The sequence below is a fragment of the Emydura macquarii genome, unplaced genomic scaffold (assembly GCF_026122565.2).
Source record: "Emydura macquarii macquarii isolate MOO-44397 ecotype Brisbane River unplaced genomic scaffold, CSIRO-AGI_Emac_v2 contig_1859, whole genome shotgun sequence".
NCBI lineage: Eukaryota > Metazoa > Chordata > Testudines > Chelidae > Emydura > Emydura macquarii.
Genome location: NW_027131996.1, coordinates 222,817 through 244,739, shown reverse-complemented (window position 1 = coordinate 244,739; position 21,923 = coordinate 222,817). Strand labels below are relative to the sequence as shown.

The following is a 21,923-nucleotide window of genomic DNA, read 5'->3' as shown; positions in this document are numbered from 1 at the left end:
GAATAACCAAGACTTCGTGGGGTAACTTACATGACTGGAGCACTGTCATGGATGTGTATAAACTACTCAGGAAGAACAGGCAGGGGAAAAAAAGGTGGAGGAATTGCACTGTATGTAAGAGAGCAGTATGACTGCTCAGAGCTCCAGTATGAAACTGGAGAACAGCCTGTTGAGAGTCTCTGGGTTAAGTTTAGAGGCGAGAGCAATAAGGGAGATGTCATGGTGGGCGTCTCTTATAGACAACCAGACCAGGAGGATGAGGTAGACGAGGCTTTCTTCAGACAATTAATGGAAGTTTCCAGATCACAGGATCTGGTTCTCATGGGGGACTTCAATCACCCTGACATCTGCTGGAAGAGCAATACAGCAGTGCACAGACAATCCAGGAAATTTTTGGAGCATGTGAGGGACAACTTCCTGGTGCAAGTGCTGGAGGAACCAACTAGGGGCTGTGCTTCTCTTGACCTGCTGTTCACAAACAGGGAAGAATTGGTAGGGGAAGTAGAAGTGGGTGCCACCCTGGGCAGCAGTGACCATGAGATGGTTGAGTTCAGGATCCTTACAAAAGGAAGAAAGGAGAACAGCAGAATATGGACCCTGGACTTCAGAAAAGCGGACTTTGACTCCCTCAGGGAGCTGATGGGCAGGATCCTCTAGGAGGCTAACATGAGGGGGAAAGGAGTCCAAGAGAACTGGCTGTATTTTAGAGAAACCTTACTGAGGGCACAAGAACAAAAACATCCTGATGTACAGAAAGAATAGCAAATATGGTAGGTGACCAGCTTAACAGAGAAATCTTCAGTGAGCTTAAACACAAAGGAAGTTTACAAGAAGTGGAAGCTTGGTCAGATGAGTAGGGAGGAGTATAAAATTACTGCTGGAGCATGCAGGAGTGAAATCAGGAAGGCCAAAGCACAATTGGAGTTGGAGCTAGCAAGGGATTTGAAGGGTAACAAGAAGGGTTTCTACAGGTATGTTAGTAACAAGGTCAGGGAAAATGTGGGCCCATTGGTGAATGGGGGAGGGAACCTAGTGACAGATGTGGAAAAAGTTGAAGTACTCAGTTTTTTTCCTTCTGTCTTCACAGATATGGTCAGCTCTCAGACTAGTGCACTGGGCAGCACAGAATGGGGAGGAGGTGAGCAGCCCTCAGTGGTTAAAGAACAGGTTCAGGACTATTTAGAAAAGCTGGACATGCATATGTACATGGGGCCAGGTGCAATGCATCCGAGGGTGCTGAGAGAGTTGGCTGAGGTGATTGCAGAGCCATTGGCCGTTATCTTTGAAAACTCATGGTGATTAGGGCAGGTCCCAGACAATTGGAAAAAGGCAAATATAGTGCCCATCTTCAAAAAAGGGAAGAGGGAGGATCCAGGGAACTACAGACCAGTCAGCCTCACCTCAGTCCCTGGAAAAATCATGGAGCAGTTCCTCAAGAAGTCCATTTTGTAGTACTTGGAAGAGAGGAATTTGATCAGGAACAGTCAGCATAAATTCACCAAGGGCAAGTCATGCCTGACCAACCTGATTGCCTTCTATGATGAGATGACTGGTTCTGTTGATATGGGGAAAGCAGTGGATGATCATGATATACCTTGACTTTAGCAAATCTTTTGACATGGTCTCCCACAGTATACTTGCTAGTGAGTAACAGAAGTATGGGTTGGATGAATGGATTATAAGGTGGATAGAAAGCTGGTTCGATCGGGCTCAATGAGTAGTGATCTACAGCTCGATGTCTAGTTGGCAGCCAGTAACAAGCAGAGTGCCCCAGGGGTCGGTTCTGGGTCCTGTTTTGTTCAACATCTTCATTAATGATCTGGAGAATGGAGTGACCTAGACACTCAACAGAGCGACCTAGACAAATTGGAAAATTAGACCAAAAGAAATCTGATGAGTTTCAACAAGGACAAATGCAGAGTTCTGCACTTAGGACAGAAGAATCCCATGCACAGCTACAGACTGGGGACCAACTGGCTAGGCAGCAGTTCTGCAGAAAACGACCTGGGGATTAGAGTTGACAAGAAGCTGGATGTGAGTCAAGAGTGTGCCCTTATTGTCAAGAAGGCTAATGGCATATTGGGCTGTATTAGTAGGAACATTGCCAGCAGATGGAGGGAAGTGATTATTTCCCTCTATTTGGCACTAGTGAGGCCACGTGGAGTATTGTGTCCAGTTTTGGGCCCCCCGCTACAGGAAGGATGTGGACAAATTGGAGAGAGTACAGTGGAGGGCAAAAAAATGATTAGGGGATAGGAGCACGTGACTTATGAGGAGAGATTGAGGGAACTGGGCTTGTTTAGTTTGAAGACGAGAAGAATGAGGGGGGATTTGATAGCAGCCATTAACTACCTGAAGAGCTAGGAGCTAGGCTGTTTTTAGTGGTGGTAGATGGCAGAACTAGGAGCAAAGGTCTGAAGTTGCAGTTGGGGAGGTCTAGGTTGAATATTAGGAAAACAAAATTTCACTAGGAAGGTGGTGAAGCACTGGAATGCACCTAGGGAGGTGGTGGAATCTCCATCCTTAGAGATTTTTAAGGCCGAATTTGACAAAGCCCTGGCTGGGATGATTTAGTCAGGATTGGTCCTGCTTTGAGCAGGAGGTTGGGCCTCCTGAGGTGCCTTCCAATCAAAATCTTCTATGATTCTATGATACCACATGACCTGCAGCTTCCAATGGTGGAGTGACTCTTGCTTATTCAAATTCAAGGTCAGGAATACAAAATGGAGTCTTGGGGAATTTCTCTGGTATCAGTGCCTGAGAGTTCATTCTCACACAAGAAAGAAAATAGAGAATGTGTTTTTTTTTTTCCCCCCCTCTAGATGTGAGAAGGTAAAGGTTCAGAAACCAGTGGCTGTGCCACAGGACCTGAGAAAGGAACTCAGTATCTCGTCCCAAAGAAATGTTTGTCTGCAGGAGGCTCTAAAAAAATTCAAAGGTAATTAACAGCGATTTCATGCTATGGTTATGATACATGAGGATTTGTCACTGTGACTATAGAAGGAGATGGAGTCTGGCTATTAGTTCGCAACTCGTCATGGCTAGACATCTTTGTGGGTGGGATGGGGAGGGCTGCAGGCTGATGCCAGTTCTCTATGCCTCCACTTGGGTTGCCTCAGACAAAATTTGCAATTCAGAATTTCAGACACACAAAATCACCCAATGTCTTAGAAAATACTGAATTTAAGCTCTCTGGCTTGGATTTTCCAAGGTACCTAAGGGAGTTAGGCCCCCAACTCTCACTTTCGATGGGAGCTGGCCAGCACATGGCCTCAGCCCTTTTGAAAATCCCAGAGTCTGTACCTAAAGTTTCTCCATCTTTAAAAAGGGGGAAATAATGGCCAGCCTACCTTGTTGTGGTAGTTAGTGAATGCCCCACCAGTGCATTGAGATCTTTGGATAAAAGGAGATGGAGAGGTGAAAGGTATCATATCTTGCATGAGGCTTTCACTTTAGTTTGGCCTCACTGGAAAGGTCTCTCCATTCCAATCTACTCTCATTCAGTGTTCTTTGCCATCTGTCTTTCTCTCAGTATTATATCCTGGTTACATGCAGTGTTGCTGTAGCCGTGTCAGTCTCAGGATATTAGAGAGACAAGGCAGGTGGGGTAATGTCTTTCATTGGACCAACTCCTGCTGGTGAGAGAGAGAAGTGTTTGAAGAGCTGAAGACCTGAAGAAGAACTCTGAGTAAGCTCAAAAGCTTCTCTGTCTTAAGCACAGTTAAATTAATGAACTGTAAGAATATTACCATAGTCAAGACAACATGAAGTCACCTCTCTTTCAATCCTTCCTTTCTCTAGAGACTCTGCCCTCTGACCTGACCTCTGAGACCAAAGGCAGAGAAAAGGGTGAGGGCTAGATTCACAAAATGATTCAGGGGTTTAACTGCCATTTTAGGCACCTAAATCCCACAATCAGGCCCCATTGGAATTCACAAACTCAACTGCACCCAAACCTTGTAGGTGCCTAAAATCACTCAACACCTCTATTTTTGTGGTAAAAGTTTGTTAGTCACTTATGTTTCTGCTCTATGGGGTGCACTGCAGTCCCAGTCTAGCTATCCGGACTCCTAAGCCCCAGAGAAATACACGACTGGGGAAAGAAAGGCGTTCCTCCTGCTAACTCCCTACGTGGCCCAATCTGATATGCATGCTCTGAGCAGGCTTACTGGAGCAAACCCTATATGCAAACTTAAGCAAAATAACCAGGCCATAGGGAAGGAGACACTCCCTTATAACCTACAGCTCTGTGATTAGGCTAGTCATGTGGGAGATGCCCAGTTCTAATGCCCTGGCTGCCAGAGAGGGAGAAGGGATAGCTACCGGGGTCTGATGTGGGTCTCCCTCAGTCTCCCCTGTTGAATCTGATTCACTGCATATAAATAATTGAGCAGGGAGACTGGCTTCTGGGTCTCCCACTTCCCCGGTGAGTGCTCTCGCCACCCAAGTACAGAGACGTTCCATGATTTCTCTCATTCTCTGGCTCAATGAGTCTTTATTTATTATCCACCATGGAACATCTTCAACAGGAGAGAATGAGGGCCCCTGAATCAGAATATCCTAATGCCCAGAGGCACACCCTGAGAAGTGGTAGATCCCATTTTGAATCCCTGCTCTCTCTCAGGCACAGAGTTGACTTGAACCAAGGGTCTTCCAAAGGCCATGGGAGTGCTCTAACCACTGAGCTTAAAGTTATGAGGGAGGAGGATTTCCTTCCTCTCCAAGCTTCTTGCCAAAAATGGCACAGGCGCCTAACACCAAAAGGGGGTCTGCAGATGAGAATCCCAAGCAGAGGGAGACACCTACTGTGCTACCCAGACTTAGTCACCAAAGTCCCTGAGAGGGACAGGGCTTGGCACACCCCAGCACGTTGGCATTTCCCACTGGCTAGCTTAAGCAAGGAGTCGCTTAGTGTGCTGGCTTTTTTGAATCCCATTCTAAGGCCCATCTCTCTCCCCATTCATGATAGAGGGAGCCTGGGTGCCTACATCAGGCTTTGTGAATCAGTGTCACTTTTGAGGTGCCTAGACATCAGGTATTGTGATGCTCAGTGTCACTTCGCCTACATTTCTTTGTAAATCCAGCCCTCAGTTTTCATGAGAAAATCTTCCTGCAAGTATGGGGGTAATCACATCTCTTCTGATCTTTTCTTTCTCTAGAGACATTGCCCTATCAACTGAGATTCCTGATATCCAAGGCGGAGAAAGAGGGTAAGTTTTCATGAGGATATTTTCCTACAACAATAATAATTATTATTATTTATTAAAATCTCAGGATTAATTTTTAGAAGAAGCTTCTGAATTCACATGAGAGGTTTTCACTAATATCAAATCATGGATTCGAAGGATAGATGGGATCATTAGATCATCTAGTCTGATCTCCTGTATAACTCAGGCCAGTTTCAGATTGTCAAACCCAGTTATTTATACAGAAATGTAAAATAAGCAAGGCCAGATTCTGTCCCCTTGATATTGCTCTAGTGTTGCAAAGGGCCAGCCCTAAGCATTCAGAAATCATGAGTCAAGCCTCTGAAAATCAAGAAATTGGCTTGAATAACATGAGATTTTTCTAATAAATTGCATCTCATGGGTTGTTTTTGTTGGCTTTCTGATTTTGAGCCTCGTATTGATCTCAAGGGCTAAAATAGTTAAATTCTTTCACTGTCCATCATTAAAACAGTAATATTTAGGTTGGTGGGCAGGATTTCTGCAGTTGTCTTGGTTTTACTCAGTTCCTTGGCAAACATCCAAAAGCATTAATTCGAAAGCTGAAAGTTTATTGATCAAACACAGGAAAGAAAAGAGATTTAAAGCATTTATATTGAAACTGGAATTGAGGGATTATGCAAAACAAATAATCAAAACCTCTAAAGTCTCTATCCATGTTGAGGCAAAATATCAGCCTCTGATTTGGAGATCAATCTTTCTTTGATGAAAAGGAATGGGTTAATTTGCTCTCAGTCTTCTGTGAAGGCTAGTCACGTCTCCTGTTAACAGACGGACAGAAGGCGGAGGTGAGACAGGATAGAAAAAGTGGGGAAAAACCGCTTTTGCTGATGTTGTTGGAACTGTGAATGGCTGGTAATTTACGAATGGGTGGTTTCGGGGGCAGGTTGACCACAGCAGCTGTTGCTTGGATCCTGGCTCACATTGTGGTCAGGGAGATCATCTGGTTGGGTCTTTTCTCTTTGGACGGGAAGGATTGTGGTCATCCCATCTCACTGTGGTGATGGATTTCAGGTGCAGTGCAGCAGATTTCAGGTTCTGATGAAAAGCCGGGAGATTGAGAGAGAGGATAGGAGCAGGGAAGGGGGCAGAAAGTAACACAATAGGAACAGAGACAGTACAGGAATTGATGTTCCTCTGCTGTACTGGGAATTAGGTGTCTGCACTTATGGTCTAGAGACTGGATATCATGATGACTTTTCAGGACTCACTGATGAAAACAGAGCTTCTTAAATAAAAGCAAGGCCTAATGGCCTCTGTGACCCAAGGTGCCTAGGATAGTCCACTTGATAATGCCAAAATCAGGGCAACAGATTCTCCCAAAACTGGTGGCTAACACTGTAGTTAGATTCACCAACCAGTCACAAACTGTGCTCCTGATCCCTCGCACTGGTTATCAAGAAGCAAAAGAAGAAGTCACACAGCCCCCATTTATTGCATTTCAGTCTCTAGCTCCCAATCAGCAAATAGATCCAGTAAAGTGATAAGTTATTTAAAACTCTATTTTACTATACAAAATGTTCTTCTGATTCCCAAAGGGCCAGTCACATTACCAGATCAATACTAGTTTGGATCTTACCCAAAATACCATGCTGCCAGCCAATCCTTTAGTATCTAAAGCTAAAGGTTTATTATAAAAGAAAAGAATGAGAATAGAGTTGTCCAATGGTCAAAGCAATCAGATACATATATATGACTTCAGAGTCCACATAGCAGGTTCTTAGCAGCATTTGTGGGTTTTCTGGCTTGTAAAATTTCTCTGGAGCACATCCAAAACTTGGATGGAAGTGTCAGTCTTTTGTTCAAAGTTTGAGTTTGCAGCAAAGGTATTCTAGAGATGAGAAGCAGGACTGAAGACAAGATGGAGGCGTTGCAGGTGCATTTTATATCTTTTGCCATGTGGTTTGTATATCCTGTGTCCTAATTACAAGCTCACAGCACATGGGCATGGAAAAGCACTTGGAGTTCCCTGTTCACAAGCATATCCCTACATGCCCTGCTGACTCATAGGCGTAGCCCGTCTTCTCTCCCTGGGTGCATCATATGGCTGATTGCCCTTGATGGGCCATCAAGCAGTCTGGATAGTGCTGATGTTAATCTGTCTGGATGTGTCACCCAGTAACACAGCACAAATTTGAAATACAGATATATCACACATATTCATAATTTACGATACAAAGATGATACATACATAGAGATAAGATTATCATTCTTAGCAAATCATAATTTTTCCACTGATACCTTACATGGCATATTTTGTAAGATTCATTGCAATTTTGTAATACTAATACCAATAATATTATAAATGGTCACCCATACTTCATATATCATTTCAGCCTCCCTCTAGGGAAGAAAGTCTTTTGGTCTGATCTGGTCCTTCTGTCTTGGGATCGAGGGAAATGAGATGAGTCGGGATGAGCTGGGATGCGAGGTGGGATGGGAGATGAGTTTAGGGTTTTTTATTTTTTTCCAAAGTCTTTTTTTAAGAACTCCAAAAAGGCAAAAAATGGTCTGCATATTTCATCCATCATCACTTTGTCCACTAATAAGGTCTAATCCCCACCACACCTATTGTGCTCTATTAATTTCTGGTTCCACATCTTCTGTTTTTAACCAAACATGATTTCAATAGTCTTTGAATCATATCAGCAGGCTCTTTTGTTTGGACTAATGCAGTCTCTCTGTCTGGTTTTCTTGCACTTGTTCATAACATCCTTTACTGAAAATTACTTGACCTGCAAGTTAATTCCCAAGAAGGCAGAATGTTACAGGTTATTGTGACATTTTATGAACATACAAATACCATTTACAATTGAACGTAGAGTAAATTTTTAGGTCCAATTAATCACAACAGCCTTTAGGGTGCACTCAGGTCACATTTTGTCACTTCTCTCTGTAATTATAATGATTAGAAAATTGTTCTATTTTTATTTCTATTTCTTAAATGAAAGACAAGCTTCACTGCCCAGAAATGTCATTCAGGTGGATCATTGTTCTTTTCCAGAATGTGAAATGAACCCATTCTTCAACCTCTGAAAACTGGAAATAGTTAAGGAAGTGTCTCCTACCAGTGCCTTTACTATATTTCCTCTTTCACCCTAGTGTAGGGGTTCCCCAACTTTTTTCCCTGAGGCCTACTTGTGCAGCCGCAATAGACATTGCGACCCATCACCCCTGGCTCCTGCTGCCTCCCTATTCATCCTCTTGGCTCCACTGCCTCCCCGGGCTCCCAACCCCCTCAGCCCGTGCTGCCTCCCTGGACTCCCAAGACCTCCCCTCATTGCCTCCCTGGGCTCCCCATTCCCCCCATCACTCCCAGGCCCTGCTGTTTCCCCCTCCCATTGCCCCAAGATCTCTTAGAATCATAGAATCATAGAATATTAGAGTTGGAAGGGACCTCAGGAGGTCATCTAGTCCAACCCCCTGCTCAAAGCAGGACCAACCTCAGCTATATCATCCCAACCAGGGCTTTGTCAAGCCTCAGCTTAAAAACCTCTAAGGATGGAGATTCCACCACCTCCCTAGGTAACCCATTCCAATACTTCACCACCCTCCTAGTAAAAAACTTTTTCCTAATGTCCAACATAGACCTCCCGCCCTGCAACTTGAGATCGTTTCTCCTTGTTCTGTCATCTGCCACCACCGAGAACAGCCTAGCCCCGTCCTCCCTGGAACCCCCTTTCAGGTAGTTAAAGGCCGCTATCAAATCCCCCCTCACTCTTCTCTTCTGCAGACTAAACGAGCCCAGTTCCCTCAGCCTCTCCTCATAAGTCCTCTGCTCCAGCCCCCTAATCATTTTTGTTGCCCTCCGCTGGACTCTCTCCAACTTGTCCACATCCTTTTTGTAGTGGGGGGCCCAAAACTGGACACAATATTCTAAATGCGGCCTCACCAATGCCGAATAGAGGGGAATAATCACTTCCCGTGACCTGCTGGCAATGCCCCTCCTAATGCAGCCCAGTATGCCATTAGCCTTCTTGACAACCAGGGCACACTGCTGACTCATATCCAGCTTTTTATCCACCTTTACCCCCAGGTCCTTTTCTGCAGAGCTGCTGCCCAGCTTGTCGGTCCCCAGTCTATAGCTGTGCATGGGATTCTTCCTTCCTAAGTGGAGGACTCTGCACTTATCTTTGTTGAACCTCATTAGATTTCTTTTGGCCCAATCCTCCAGTTTGTTTAGGTCACTCTGTATCCTATCCCTACCTTGCAGGGTATCTACCACTCCCCCCAGCTTAGTGTCGTCCGCAAACTTGCTGAGGGTGCAATCTACCCCATCCTCCAGATCATTAATAAAGATGTTGAACAAAACCGGCCCCGTGGAAGTAAGGGTGGCGCGCCCAGCTCCAAAAGAAGTGCTGTCATCCGGCTAGCAGCCATATCTCTCTGGCCACCTAGGCCAGGCTGCACAGGCAGGAGTTTCTGATCCCAGGAGCTCCCCTGGCCATACACCCCTGACCACCATGTCCGCAGGAAGGGGGAACTTAGGAGCTGGCCCGCTGGATCTGCATGGACAGGCCCTGTTGCCTGCATCTCCCCAACAGGCTGGCAGCTTTGGGCAGCATCACTTGCCTCACAGCCGGGTGGCCAGGGATGCCAGCTCTGGAATCACCCGTGTTCTTCCCCTACCTCCACCCTTTGCTGACAGCCACGAATTGCGGGCTGTGGCAGCTTGGAGTGGGAATGGCCATGAACCTTCCAGCCTCCTCCAGCTGTCCTCGGAGATGCCACCTCTCCTCTCCAAACCCCTTCTCCTCATCTGCTTCACCCTCTACCACCTGCTGAGGGTGCTGGGCTCCTCCAGCCCTGGGTGGGGGCCATTCCACAAATATATGCAGTTTGAGAGGGCAACACCCACCTAAACCCCCTGAAACATCATCCATGGTGGACCACCCAGAACTGTGTTGTGGTCCATCTTTGGGATGTTTAGAAACCACTGTTCTAGAGAGCCATAGCCTGGCAGGGAAGGTTTTCTACTGGGTGAGTGGAGAAAGGCTCCTGACTGCGACCTCCTCTTCCCAGCCGCTGACTAGAACCCTGTCTACTGCCTTCCTCCATAGGAATCCCACGTCTGGTTCCCTCTGCAACAAATCCATCAAGGAAAATCACCAAATCAATGTTGTAAATATAATACAAGGAGATGAGGGGGAAATAGGGCAGCATGGAAATGTGTGAAAAGCTGAAGCTGGTATCCTTGTAATAACTTCCTCTGCCACCTCCCCTGCTCTGTTTCTGTTGCTGGACGTGGAGCACACCCAGTAGGGGGAACAGGCAGAGATCCCCTTTGTCACGGATCCACAGGATCGGTGCTATGGGCCCAGCTTTGGAACAGTCTCCAGGAGGAACCCCTTCAGTGTTCCAGACCCCCTAGGGTTTTCCCACTCTTCCTCCGAGATAAGCCACATGGCTTCACCACCTCCTTAGGCTGGACCTCTGGGCCTTCAGCACCTCTGCTTCACACTGTGAGCTCTGTTCACTGAGAGAGACACCTGAGGGAGACTTGGACAGTCCTAAGGAGCAATGCACCACTGCAAGCATCTGCAGTGACACTCAGACAGATTTGTCAAACAGTTTTATTTGTCAACTGCACCAGAGCACAGGAAGATTGTGGTTATCATAGAGAAATGAAGGTTACAGCATAGTCCATTCTGGGTGGCCAGAGCCAAGCCAAGCTCTGGTGAACCTCTTTGTTCAAGTTCAGTCTCCCTATCCATCTGGTCGCCTTTCTCAGACTCCCAAGTGTGTCCCAGATTTCTTTCTGCTGAGCAACACTTAACTTCTACCTCACACCCCCACCTCCCACTCCTTTGTTCCCAAGCTGGGGAGATGTGGCTCAGCTTCCCTGCTGAGAGGCAGGGAAGTCCATATCTCTCCGGCTTGTTTGTTGCTAGGTGTTCATGTCCGGGCAGTTGGATTTGTCATTGTCTTTTCAAGAGATCCATAGATATGGGACCTCAGGCCCCAAATAGCTAGGTGACACTCACACCTGTATCTTAGCCTGCCCTTAAAGCAAACACTCCCTTGTCACCTATTAGGTAACATAAGGGGAAACTGAGCCACAGGTAGGCTTCATAAAAATATTTCAAAATTTCCCACTTTGTCACACCCTCTTAACAGTAGCTCCTAGATGCCAAGAGGGAACGATAGTGAATTTTCTGCTCATCCTCAGCCAACAGGCAGATCCCCAGGTCTGGCTCTCAGTGACCACCCCAGCCAGCATGAGGCTATTGGGGAGCATAAGAAAGGGTCCTAGCCTCCCCCAGGGGTGAGCTGTGCCTGTAAGAGTTTGTCTTCACCTGGGCTCGGTGCGAGGAGCCACGCTGCTGACCCTGACCTGAGTTGCCGTGTCCTCACTGGTGCTGCTGTCCCTCACGTGAGTCTCTAGGACTTCGGGGAGCACATCCCGTGTCTCATTGTGACACTGTAAACTGAGCTATTCTGAGATTCTTTCCCAGTGATTCATGGGGTAACATGTCTGTCTTTCATGAGGAAATTGTGGGAAGGCACTGGAGGACTATTCCCCCCATGTCAGATGGGCAGGAATCTTGGGGATCTTTGATCTTCCTCTGCAGCATGGGATGTGGTCACTTGCCAGGATTATCTGGGTGCAACTCAATCATTTCCCTGCATTGCAGAGGCCTTGGGCACTGGTGCACCTTGGTGCCTCCTGTTCTCTGCCTGTGGCAGATCATAGTCCAGTCTGCTGTAGGCTGTGATGCTTTGGGCTAATACTGGTTGTAGGATTAGATGTATGGGTGCTGGAGGTAGGGGGGGTTGGTGGCCCGTGGTGTACAGGGAGTCAGACCAGATGACCTGGTGCTCCTTTCTGGCCTCAGACTCTCAGCACTCGAGTGATTTAGCTAGCATCCTCGCTGCAACATGAGCAGGTCACCAGCCCGAGTGAAAGTGGAACCCAGACTGTAACCTTGGTCCAGCCCCAGCTAGCCTGGGAGGAAAGTGCCACTTAACTCAGGTGAGGTGTTTTTGTGTCCGGACAGGAAGGGCATTAGGGTTAACAGCCGAATAAGAGCCTGGGTTAACTCTGTGATGAGACAAACCTTAACACTCTCCTCCTATCTCTCTCTCTCCCCTCTTGCAGTGCAGACCACTCTGGATCAACCAAATCCCTGTTTCGTCATATCCACAGATAACAGTGCAGTGAAACACCAAAATTTGCAGCAGCAGAACAAGTTTTACCCTGCTCCCTGTGTGCTGGGCTATAAAGGCTTCACCTCAGGGAGATGTCACTGGGAAGTGGAGGTGCAGATGAATCTACAATGGGTTTTGGGCATTGCCAAAGAGTCTGTGATACATGAGGGAGTCATGAACCCTACGCCAGAGAAGGGGATCTGGGCTTTGGAGTATGATAGTAATAGTAATAGATACTGGGCCCTAACCTCCCCTAAGACTCCTATAGAGCCACCCCATCACTTTCCTTATTTCCTTAAAATTCGGGTTTATCTGGATTATGAAGGGGAGAAAGTTAAATTTTATTTTGGTTTTGACAGCGAGCCAATCTTTACTTTCACATCTTCTTTTACTGGGAAAATCATCCCCTTCGTTGGGAGACGGTATGCAAAAATTCAGCATCCAGAGAGCTATGATTACTGGAGTAAAGACTATTAAGACTGTGACCTAGGAACTGGTATCACTCAGTATGAGATATCTAAAGTAAAGCAATGATATGGGAAATATATAAATTATAGCTATCAAACTTTGCCATTCTAATCACAGTCTTGCCAGCCCCAAGCATTCAAAAATGATGTGTCAGGCCTCCCAAAATCATAAGATTGGCTTAAAAATCTTTTTTTTAATATTGAGGGTTTTTTTTTTTTTTGCCTTCTGGTTTCTGAGCTTTCAGGGTGTTCTTGTTTCTGGTTTTCAAGCTTTTCTGCACAAAACATGAAGGCTAGAAACTTATCTATAATATAATCTGAGGCTCCCTTGCAATCTATCTACTCCAGAGGCTGGGACTCCAAGAAAAACACCAAATGTTGTAAGACTCACAATAAAATAAAATTGTGAGAGAGGACAAGACTGAATTGCTCAGCATCATACTGATAAAAGTCGTTTCTCAACTCTATGATCCTCCAGACGCACACAAACTGGCCAACCAGCAGACACCAGGAGCCATTCTCAGGGACACAGCAGATCTTGCCTGTCTTAAAGCAGGGCTACACTGCAAATGTTGCAGCAACACAAATGCGCTGCACCATTGTAGTGCTTCAGTGAAGATGCTACTATGCCAACAGGAGAGTTTCTCTCATCAGTGTAATTAATCCACCTCTGCGAGAGGCAGTAGTTCTCCTGCAGACATAGTCTGTCTACAGCAGGAGTTTGGTTGGTAGGACTGTGTCATTCAAGGGTGTGGATTTTTCACACCCATGAGCGATGTAGTTATATCGATGTAAATTTATAGTGTAGACCTGGCCTAAGTTCTGACTCACTCGTTTAGGCTCTGCAGTAGCCATGCTGAGAACAATGGGAAAGCTCTCTCCACGCTGGCAGCCAGCACAGGAACAGAAGAATCAAATCTTCCCGGGCCTGCTTTGGGGGAGGGTACTCTGAAATGAGGCATCATGGGATATATTCTGGAGGCCAATTAATTCAAATTGCGACCACACTCTCACTAATTTGAATTAACAACTACAAATTAGGCACTATGCCACTTGCAGAGGTGGTCTTATTAATTTGGTTTTACAGGCACCTTAATTCAAATTAACATTAGCGTCAGTTTAGACGTGCCTGTAATTAATTCAGATTAAGGGTCCTTAATTTGAAATAAATCACCAGTGTAGACCAGGCCTTAGGGTCATCCATCAAAGTCCTCTGCTATTTACTTATGAATGTAAAAAGTATAGTGGTGTCCCGTCCCCCCCCCCCACCACCACCTCCCTTAGTTCCCTAGCTGAATGTAGTTCCCTAGCTGAATGCTTCTATTTGTCTCTGTTTAATTATTTGGATGCTGTAAATTCATGTGAGAAAATTTACAGAATAAAGTTTATTTCTATCTTCTGGTCTTTAACTTTGTCATGAGGGTATTTGATCCATACAGCTCTGCCTTGAAATGCTAGACAGACCCCATGAGCAAATGCCTTGAAGGGCTTGAAGAAAAGCAGCTGTATAACTTTAAGCAAAAGTTCTAAAGGCAAAGCTTAAGACATGATTACATAAAATAAAAGAATCAAGTGATACTTTCCCCTGTAAGAAAAGAAGCAGTAACATCCTCCTCCTGAAAGAAATAATTAGCAACCTCCAGCAGCCAGAGAACAGAAGGAAATTTGCAGTAAACTAGCCAACCCACATTATCAACTGAAGTAATATTATGGGTGGTGCCTCGCTGCACCATTATGTTGCAGTAGCATTTCTTTCTTAAACCAAATAGTTAACACTTTTTCTTTAAAATCACATACACAGTCTGACTGGCTGGAAACCTGATGTGCCATCCAAGGGCCATGGGTACGTTCAAGGATGTAAATCTGGAGTCATTTGGGGTCACAGGGTTCTTGAGTTACAGCCCCTCCTAACTTGACCTGTTTTAAAAATGCAGTGAGCTAGGCATGAAATACCAGCAGAATCCTGTCCATGGCTGATTGAGGGAGACTCTCCCAACGCACTCTGTAGTCTACAGGATACTGTCCTGGACTGGGAGGCAGAAAAACACAAATTAATCTCTTCTGGTGCAGCTTTGCAGATGAGATAAGAGAGGATGCACAAGGTGAACTCAGACAAAGCTGGGAAGATTATTCATGGATTTAAAGGCCAGAAGGAATCATTGTGATCTTCTAGTCTGACCTGCATAACACAGGCTGCAGAAATTCCCCAAAATAATTCCTAGAAGCATCATTTAGAAAAAAAAAATCCAATCTTGATTTAAAAATTGTCAGTGATGGCGAATCCACCATGCCCCTTGGTAAATTGTTTCAATGCTTAATTACTCTCAACATTAAAAATGTACACCTTAATTCCAGGTCTCTCGCTAGTGCAGCAGACTCACACCTCAACCACTTAACTGAATGGCCTTTGGAAATGAACCTACCAGATCAATTAGCCACATATGCCAGAATTTCAGCCACACAACACTGAAATAAGGGTGAAGTTGATTAAGACTTGGAGCATGGCATAGACACAGTCCTGAGACTGATTTGACAGCTGAGAACAGGGATCTTTAGTGCATGGCACAAGCACAACCCTGAGACTGGGGGAAGAAGAGGTAGCTGAGAATCGGTAGGCTCCGTGCATGTCACAGGCACACAGCACTGACAGTAGGCTGGGAGACCAGACATCAGGCTAACTTGGGTCATGGCAGAGACACAGCGCTTAGAATGGGTAGAGTTGGGGCATGACACAGACGAAGGATGGTCTCTGGCAGGGGAGCTGCAAACAGTCATGCTTCGTACATGGCAGAGACACACAGTCCTGAGACTGGGGTGGGAGGTGGGAGTAGGCATGCTCTGCTCATGGTGCAGGCAGAGCACTGACAATAGAGAATCAGGTGAGACTGGGGAGTCTGCTGAGAATGGGCAGGCTCAGTGCATGACACAGTCTGTGCCTCAGTTTCCCCATCTGTAAGCTAGCTGGGCTCTTCTAGGGCAGGGCCGACCTACTTTGGCTTGCTTGGAGTTCAAGAATTAAGTCTGTTTTATACAGGGCTCTGGCAGGCTTTCCTCCACATTCACAATAGCCCGGTTTGGGAGTGATAGGAGGGTTCTGTGGGGCACATCAGAAAGGAGGGCACTGCAGTGTTGTGCTTGGCAAAATGAATTTTGGATTATCTTCATGTGGCCTGGGTTCAGCATGGTGTGGAAGGGATAATTACATCATGTTGCAATAATGTATCCTGGTGCAGAGCCATCCTGGTAACCAGCTGCATCCCCAGCAAAGCTCTAGTCACTCCTCTTTTCACACCACAGCTGAATTTCCTTTCCTTGTCCCAAGTGTCTGCTTTCCAGACTCCCTCAGACCCTCTCAGTCTGTCTCCAGATCCCATTGGGCCTCAGCCGGACCTCGGATGAAATGCTCTAAAGGTGACAGGAAAGCTCAGTCTGCAAGGTCCATTGAGTCCCTGGTCTCTCTGCTGAGCCTGATATTGAGGGGGACGATCAGTGCAGACTTTGCTGATTACCTTGATGTGTGATGGAGATGCCTATCCCCCGGGAACCAGGCTGAGATCCCAGCACATTTCACAGGCCCCTGAGCAGCTACTCAATGGTCTATCAGCCACTGGCCATACGGAGAGGATTTGGGTTATTAAACTGAAACAAACCATCTGAAAAGAAGCATTTTCACTTGAGCCCAGGCCCAACGCTTTGATGCTCATTTTGTTCCTCCCCAGAACAAGGGGTTTGGGGATGGCTGAATCTTTCTCAGCTGCATGTCCAAAGGGATCCAGAGAGAAATATGTCAGCTGTACACAGAGCAGGGAAAAGGAGGCAAAGTGGGCAATGGGGCCAGAAAGATGAACCCGAGAAACTCCTGTTTACAAATTGGCCTTAGCAAGTTTGTTTGAGCCTGCAGAGTTATGTCTTGCTGCCCCAGTGCTATTCACCTTAACCATTTCCTGGTCTTTCTAAGACTGTTCTGCAGACGGATGAACTAATGATTTTGCACTTGCCCACACAGCATTCACTGGGGCCTTGGTCATATAGTTGTTCTGTCTTTTTCCCTGGTTTTCTAACGAGTTTGTCTTTAAAAAATATGCCACCATCCTAATGGGGATTTTCTGAGCTGTAACTGGCACTAGATATTGGCAAGATTAGCTCCAGCATTCATTCAAGCTTTTGCTTGTGAATTTAACGTCACTTGTAGGGCATGCTGGGTTACATTTCTTACCACCGCCTTCAGCGGCTGTAACTTTAACAATGGACTGATTCCAGCTCAGCAAACATGAGTCTCTTCCAAAGTGGGGGGGAATGCCCAGTTTTCAACTGCATACAGAATTTGTGTCCATCCCCAGCAAAGATTGTATTGGATCCAGGAGCAGGTCACCCTAACCTTAACCTGTCTGCTGATCGGAAAAGTGTGAGACATGAAAACACGCTACAGAATCTGCCCAACAATCCCTAGAGATTTAATTGTACTGTGTGTTTGCTGGGCTCTGAAGGATTCCTGGCAGAGAAACATTACTGGGAGGTGGGGCATGGGTAAATCTGGACCTCTTGGTGTGGCTAGAACATTGGTGAAGAGAAAAGGATGGTTCTGTCTTAAACCTGAAGGGGGCATCTGGGCTCTGTGATTTTGTTGGACCCAGTTCCAGGTTATCACCTCCCCACAGACCTATGTGACTCTGAGCATGAGACCCACAAAAATCAGGGTTTATCTGTACTATGAAGCAGTGCAAGTGGCATTTTATTATGCTGATAACACGACCCCAATCTTCACATTCAATTATTTTGCACTGAGAAAATCTTCCCTTTCTTTTCTCTTTGGTCTTCAGGATCATATCCCTGCAACTGTACCCCTGCAAGCCAATAAATATATTTCGTTGTATATAATTTTTCCCTACTATTTACACAAGTCTCCAGCATACTGAACGAGAAAGGATTTTAGTAACGTTAAAAGAAAGGCTCAGATCCACAAAGGGACTTAGGCAACTAAGGCCTGGTCTACACTACAGAGTTAGTTTGACATACAGCAGCTTACATTGACCTAATAATGTCAGCGTCTACATTACTATGTTTCTCCCACTAACATAACTTGCCTGCTACATTGACTTAATAACTCCACCTCCACGAGAGGTGTAGCGCTTAAGTAAATGTAGTTAGGTCAACACAGTGGCAATGTAGACACTGCATTGCTACTTCTTTGAGTGCTGTCCCTGACGTGCTCCACGTTAGGTGTTGGTGCATCCCCAATGCCGTCAATTGGAGATTTTTGCAGCAATGCTTGTCTGGGCCATGCATATGCAAGTGGGTGTCTCACAGAGCCGTTGGTGCCTCAACCGCCACTCACGTGGCCCAACCCCCTCTGTTCCTTCTCAATCATCTTCGGCCTGAGATGGAGCTCTGCAGCGCTGTCCCTGACAGAATAACAAACAAATTAATTAGCTTTAGATATAGTTTAGATAGAGAGGTTAGTTATAAGTTAGTAGTAAAGTAAGCCATAAGTTTTAGTGAGTTAAAATTTTTTTTTCTTTCTCTCCTTAGTAGGTAGATAATTCTCCTTATAGGAGTAGACCTCACTCTAAAATACCTGACTCCCCGAGCTTTAAAAGATGTGGATCCTGCAGAGACACAATTACTGCCTCAGATGCCATTCCGTATGTGTCAGATGCCTCGGAGAAGGAAACGCTTCATAGAAGTGCAAACACTGCACTAACCTGAAGGCAAGAACTAGGTATGATAGAAATCTCCGCCTTAAGCTCATTTTGATGGATAAATCCCTCAAATCTGGCTCGGAATCAGACTCTAGTGAAAAACAGGAGAAAGACAAAGTTCATTCCTCTACAACATTTAGGAAAAGAGCCCCAACCTCATCAGAGGGAGTCTCACCCTAAAAGAAGTGGTCTCCAGCCAGGTTTCTGCCTTCTATGCTGACCTAATGGGTGAGCACTTTCGATGCTCCAGGCTCCTCCAGCACTGTCTGCACCAGGAAGTGATCTGAGCCCCTATGAAAATCAACAAAGCCAAGACGCAGATCTGAATCTGCCATGGCACCATTGACACTGGTGAAAATGACACTGAGACCCACCACAGCTCCGATGCCTCCACCTTCAGCGCCATCAGCATCGGTACTGACCAAGACAGCACTGAGAAAAGCGGCACACTATATACAGCTGACACAGCTGCATCAGCACTGGTGGCACCGACACAGCAACAGCAAGGTGAGGCGAAAGATGGCACCATACCGCACTCACCGCTCTTCAGTACCAACAGATCACCAGACCACACATTCACAGAGCAGCATATGTCCCCCATCACTATGCCGTTTTCCAGTGATAAGGACGACAGTCTGCAGGAGGGTGCCTTTTCATTGCATCACTCTTCCCTATGAGACAGGAATCAACATCGACCACAAAATCAAAATCTCAAATGAAAGATGTTGGAGAGTAAAGAGTTAAAAGCTGGACAAGTAGTCAGGCCTAAATTACAGGGAATAGGGTCAGGGTAAGGGTAAACTTTGTTTCTGTTAAATGGTATAAATTTTAGTTAGTGTTTGTTATTTCTCTTCTCCTCCTCCCCTTCTGGCCATCTGTGTAGGTGATGAGCCTATTGCAATTTCTGTGCAAGGTTTTATGGTGGGAAGAAAGCACTATTTTCCTTCTCCCACTGGCATGCCTTTACTTTAAAGAATATTAGTGTAAAATGTATAGGTTTTAAGGTGATGTGCCTGACCTCTGTATGGTAATCCTGTAAACATCAAACAGGGGCGGGTATAATTATATTAATTACGTAGTTGTTAATATTCATTTTATAGCGGTCAATGTAATGAAATAAGGGTCTATGGGGAGTTGCTGGAAATGTATATGTTTACATACTGTTATGGATAAAAGAATTGTAAAGTAACCCCCTCGTTGCTCACTCCTGGGGTGGAGGTGAAACGAGCAGGCAACAAAGGGTTCTATCTAGATAGAACCAAAACATTCTGCAAATCACCAAGATTATGCATATCAACCACTGAGTGAGTCAAGGGATCCACAATATCCATTCAGAGACTCTCCAAATGGATATCAAGTTGCATCCATCTTTGCTATGAACAAAGAAAAGTAAAACCATTTTCTCGTATAAGAACCCACTCCATGAGGGCGATGGCAACCTCTGTTGCCTTCCTGAACAATGTACCTCTACAAACATTTGCGGAGCAGTGACATGGGCCTCTGATCACACATTCATAAAATATTACGCAGTTACACTGAACGCGGACAACACCACACTGTTAAGCTCTACAGTGTTAACATCGGTTACCCAAAACACTTTGTAGTCCCCCCGCCTCTATCCACAATGGGGCACAGCTCTACAGTCACCTAGAGTGGAGCACCCACAGGGAGAGCACTCGAAGAAAAGAGGGTTTCCTCACCCTGTACAGTAACGGAAGTTCTTTTGGATGTGTGTCCCTTTGGATGCTCCACTACCCCCCTCCTCCCCTCTGCTTCAGAGTTTGTAACTAGAGCTCCATGGTTGAGAAGGAACTGAGCGGGGTCAGGCGCGAGTGGTGGTTGAGGCACCAACAGTGCCATGAGATACCCGCTATGCAAGTGTGGTCTGGACAGACACTGCTGCAAAAATCTCCAATCAATGGTGTCGGGACGCACCGACACCTAAAGTGGAGAACCCACAGGGACACACATCTTGAAGAACCTCAGTTACTGCACAGCATGAGTAACCCTCGCTTAAGTGGCCTCCAGGAGGTGTCCCACAATGCCCAATTGTGACCGCTCTGGTCACCGTTTTGAACTCCACTGCCCACTGTCTGGGTACACAGGAACAAGCCCCTTCCCTTTTAAGGGACCAAGAATTTTTAAAATACCACTTCCTCCTTGCTCCGCATAGAGAGCTGGCTACGTGCTCCAAACACGCTCCTGCTTGGACTGCACAGGAGATGGTGGATCTCCTGGGTCTGTGGGGAGAAAAGGCTGTTTAGGCACAGATCTGATCGATCCATAGACATGTGGACGTCTACAATCAGATTGCTTGGGGTATGGGGGAGAAGGGCTACAAGAGGGACCCACAACAGTGCCAAGGAGCTGTGACAAGCGTACCAGAAGGCAAGGGAGGCAAGCAGTCACTCTGATCCAGCTCTGCAGCCATGCTGCTTTTTAAAGGGGGCATTGTGCATAGAAGCCACCATATCAATGGGCAGACACAAAGGAGATGTCCAGATCCTGGGGAGGGGGAGAAGTGGTGTCTACAGAGACTGAGGATTCTTCCAGGAAGTCCCCAGTATCAAGAGGGACATGGGGGTGATGGGTCCTGTCCTAGAGAGGCTGCCTGGAACCGGGAACAGCAGGAGACACGTTTCTCAGTGGCACTCAGTCTGTGTGTGATTCGCTCTGGTAACTGACTGGTATTGGGAGCGGTTTGTCAGAGACAGTCTCTTGTCTCCAGCCCAGGTTCACTGGCTCCTAGCCTGGGCCTGAACTGCAAGCTGTGCTGCCCTAACTCAGGTCATGGAGCCGGCACTAGTCAGTGCTTTGCCACCAGCTTCATTTTGTGATGGGCAGGGCCAGATTAAGCCATCACTGGGCTCTGGGCAAAGCCCCTCATGTCACCCCTCCTCCCCCGGGGTTCCCTTCTGCCCCTCTCCAGCTGGATCCCTCATGCAGGGCCTCACTGCAGCTCCCTGTCAGGCACTTGGATGTCAGCAGTAAAGCTCTTCCTGGTCTGGTTCAGGTGCTTGTTCCCTGCCCACTCAGGAGTGCCCCCAGCATCCCAACCCCCGTTGCGAAGAGTGAGTGAGTGAGTGGTGTTCTGACATGGGTCACATCAATTTTGTCCTGACTCCATAAAATGGGTCATAGATCTGGGTCTAACCTGAGTGGACAATGGACACCCCTACTTTACCCATTCCTTAATCCAGCCCTGACTACACAGGATCCCTCTGGGGTTGTGGTTCTGCAGAGGAAGGGGTGTGGGGAGTTCATTCACTGGCTGTTGTGTCCAGAGGGGGCTGGTCCCTGCTCAGAGAGAGGAGGCTGCACTCGAGCTGTCTCTGCTTTTCATTCTGGATCACAAACTGCTGCCTCCTTCATTGGGCTCTGGG

The 21,923-nt window shown here is 46.4% G+C and overlaps 1 protein-coding gene across 3 annotated transcripts in view; it reads left to right on the top strand.

The window, feature by feature from the left end:
* Positions 1–19,709, top strand: part of LOC137159337 (zinc finger protein RFP-like) — a 43,525-nt gene extending 23,816 nt beyond the window's left edge. For 2 of the 3 annotated variants that reach the window (XM_067557497.1, XM_067557496.1), the window contains 3 exons: positions 2,823–2,938; positions 5,160–5,210; positions 12,325–13,707. In XM_067557497.1, the coding sequence (XP_067413598.1) occupies positions 2,823–2,938; positions 5,160–5,210; positions 12,325–12,851 (694 nt within the window). In that variant the 3' untranslated portion in view covers positions 12,852–13,707. Of the gene's footprint in view, positions 1–2,822; positions 2,939–5,159; positions 5,211–12,324; positions 13,708–18,370 lie in introns of those variants that run through there. The other variant, XM_067557498.1, reaches the window with a different exon arrangement.
* The last annotated feature ends 2,214 nt before the right edge of the window (positions 19,710–21,923 follow it).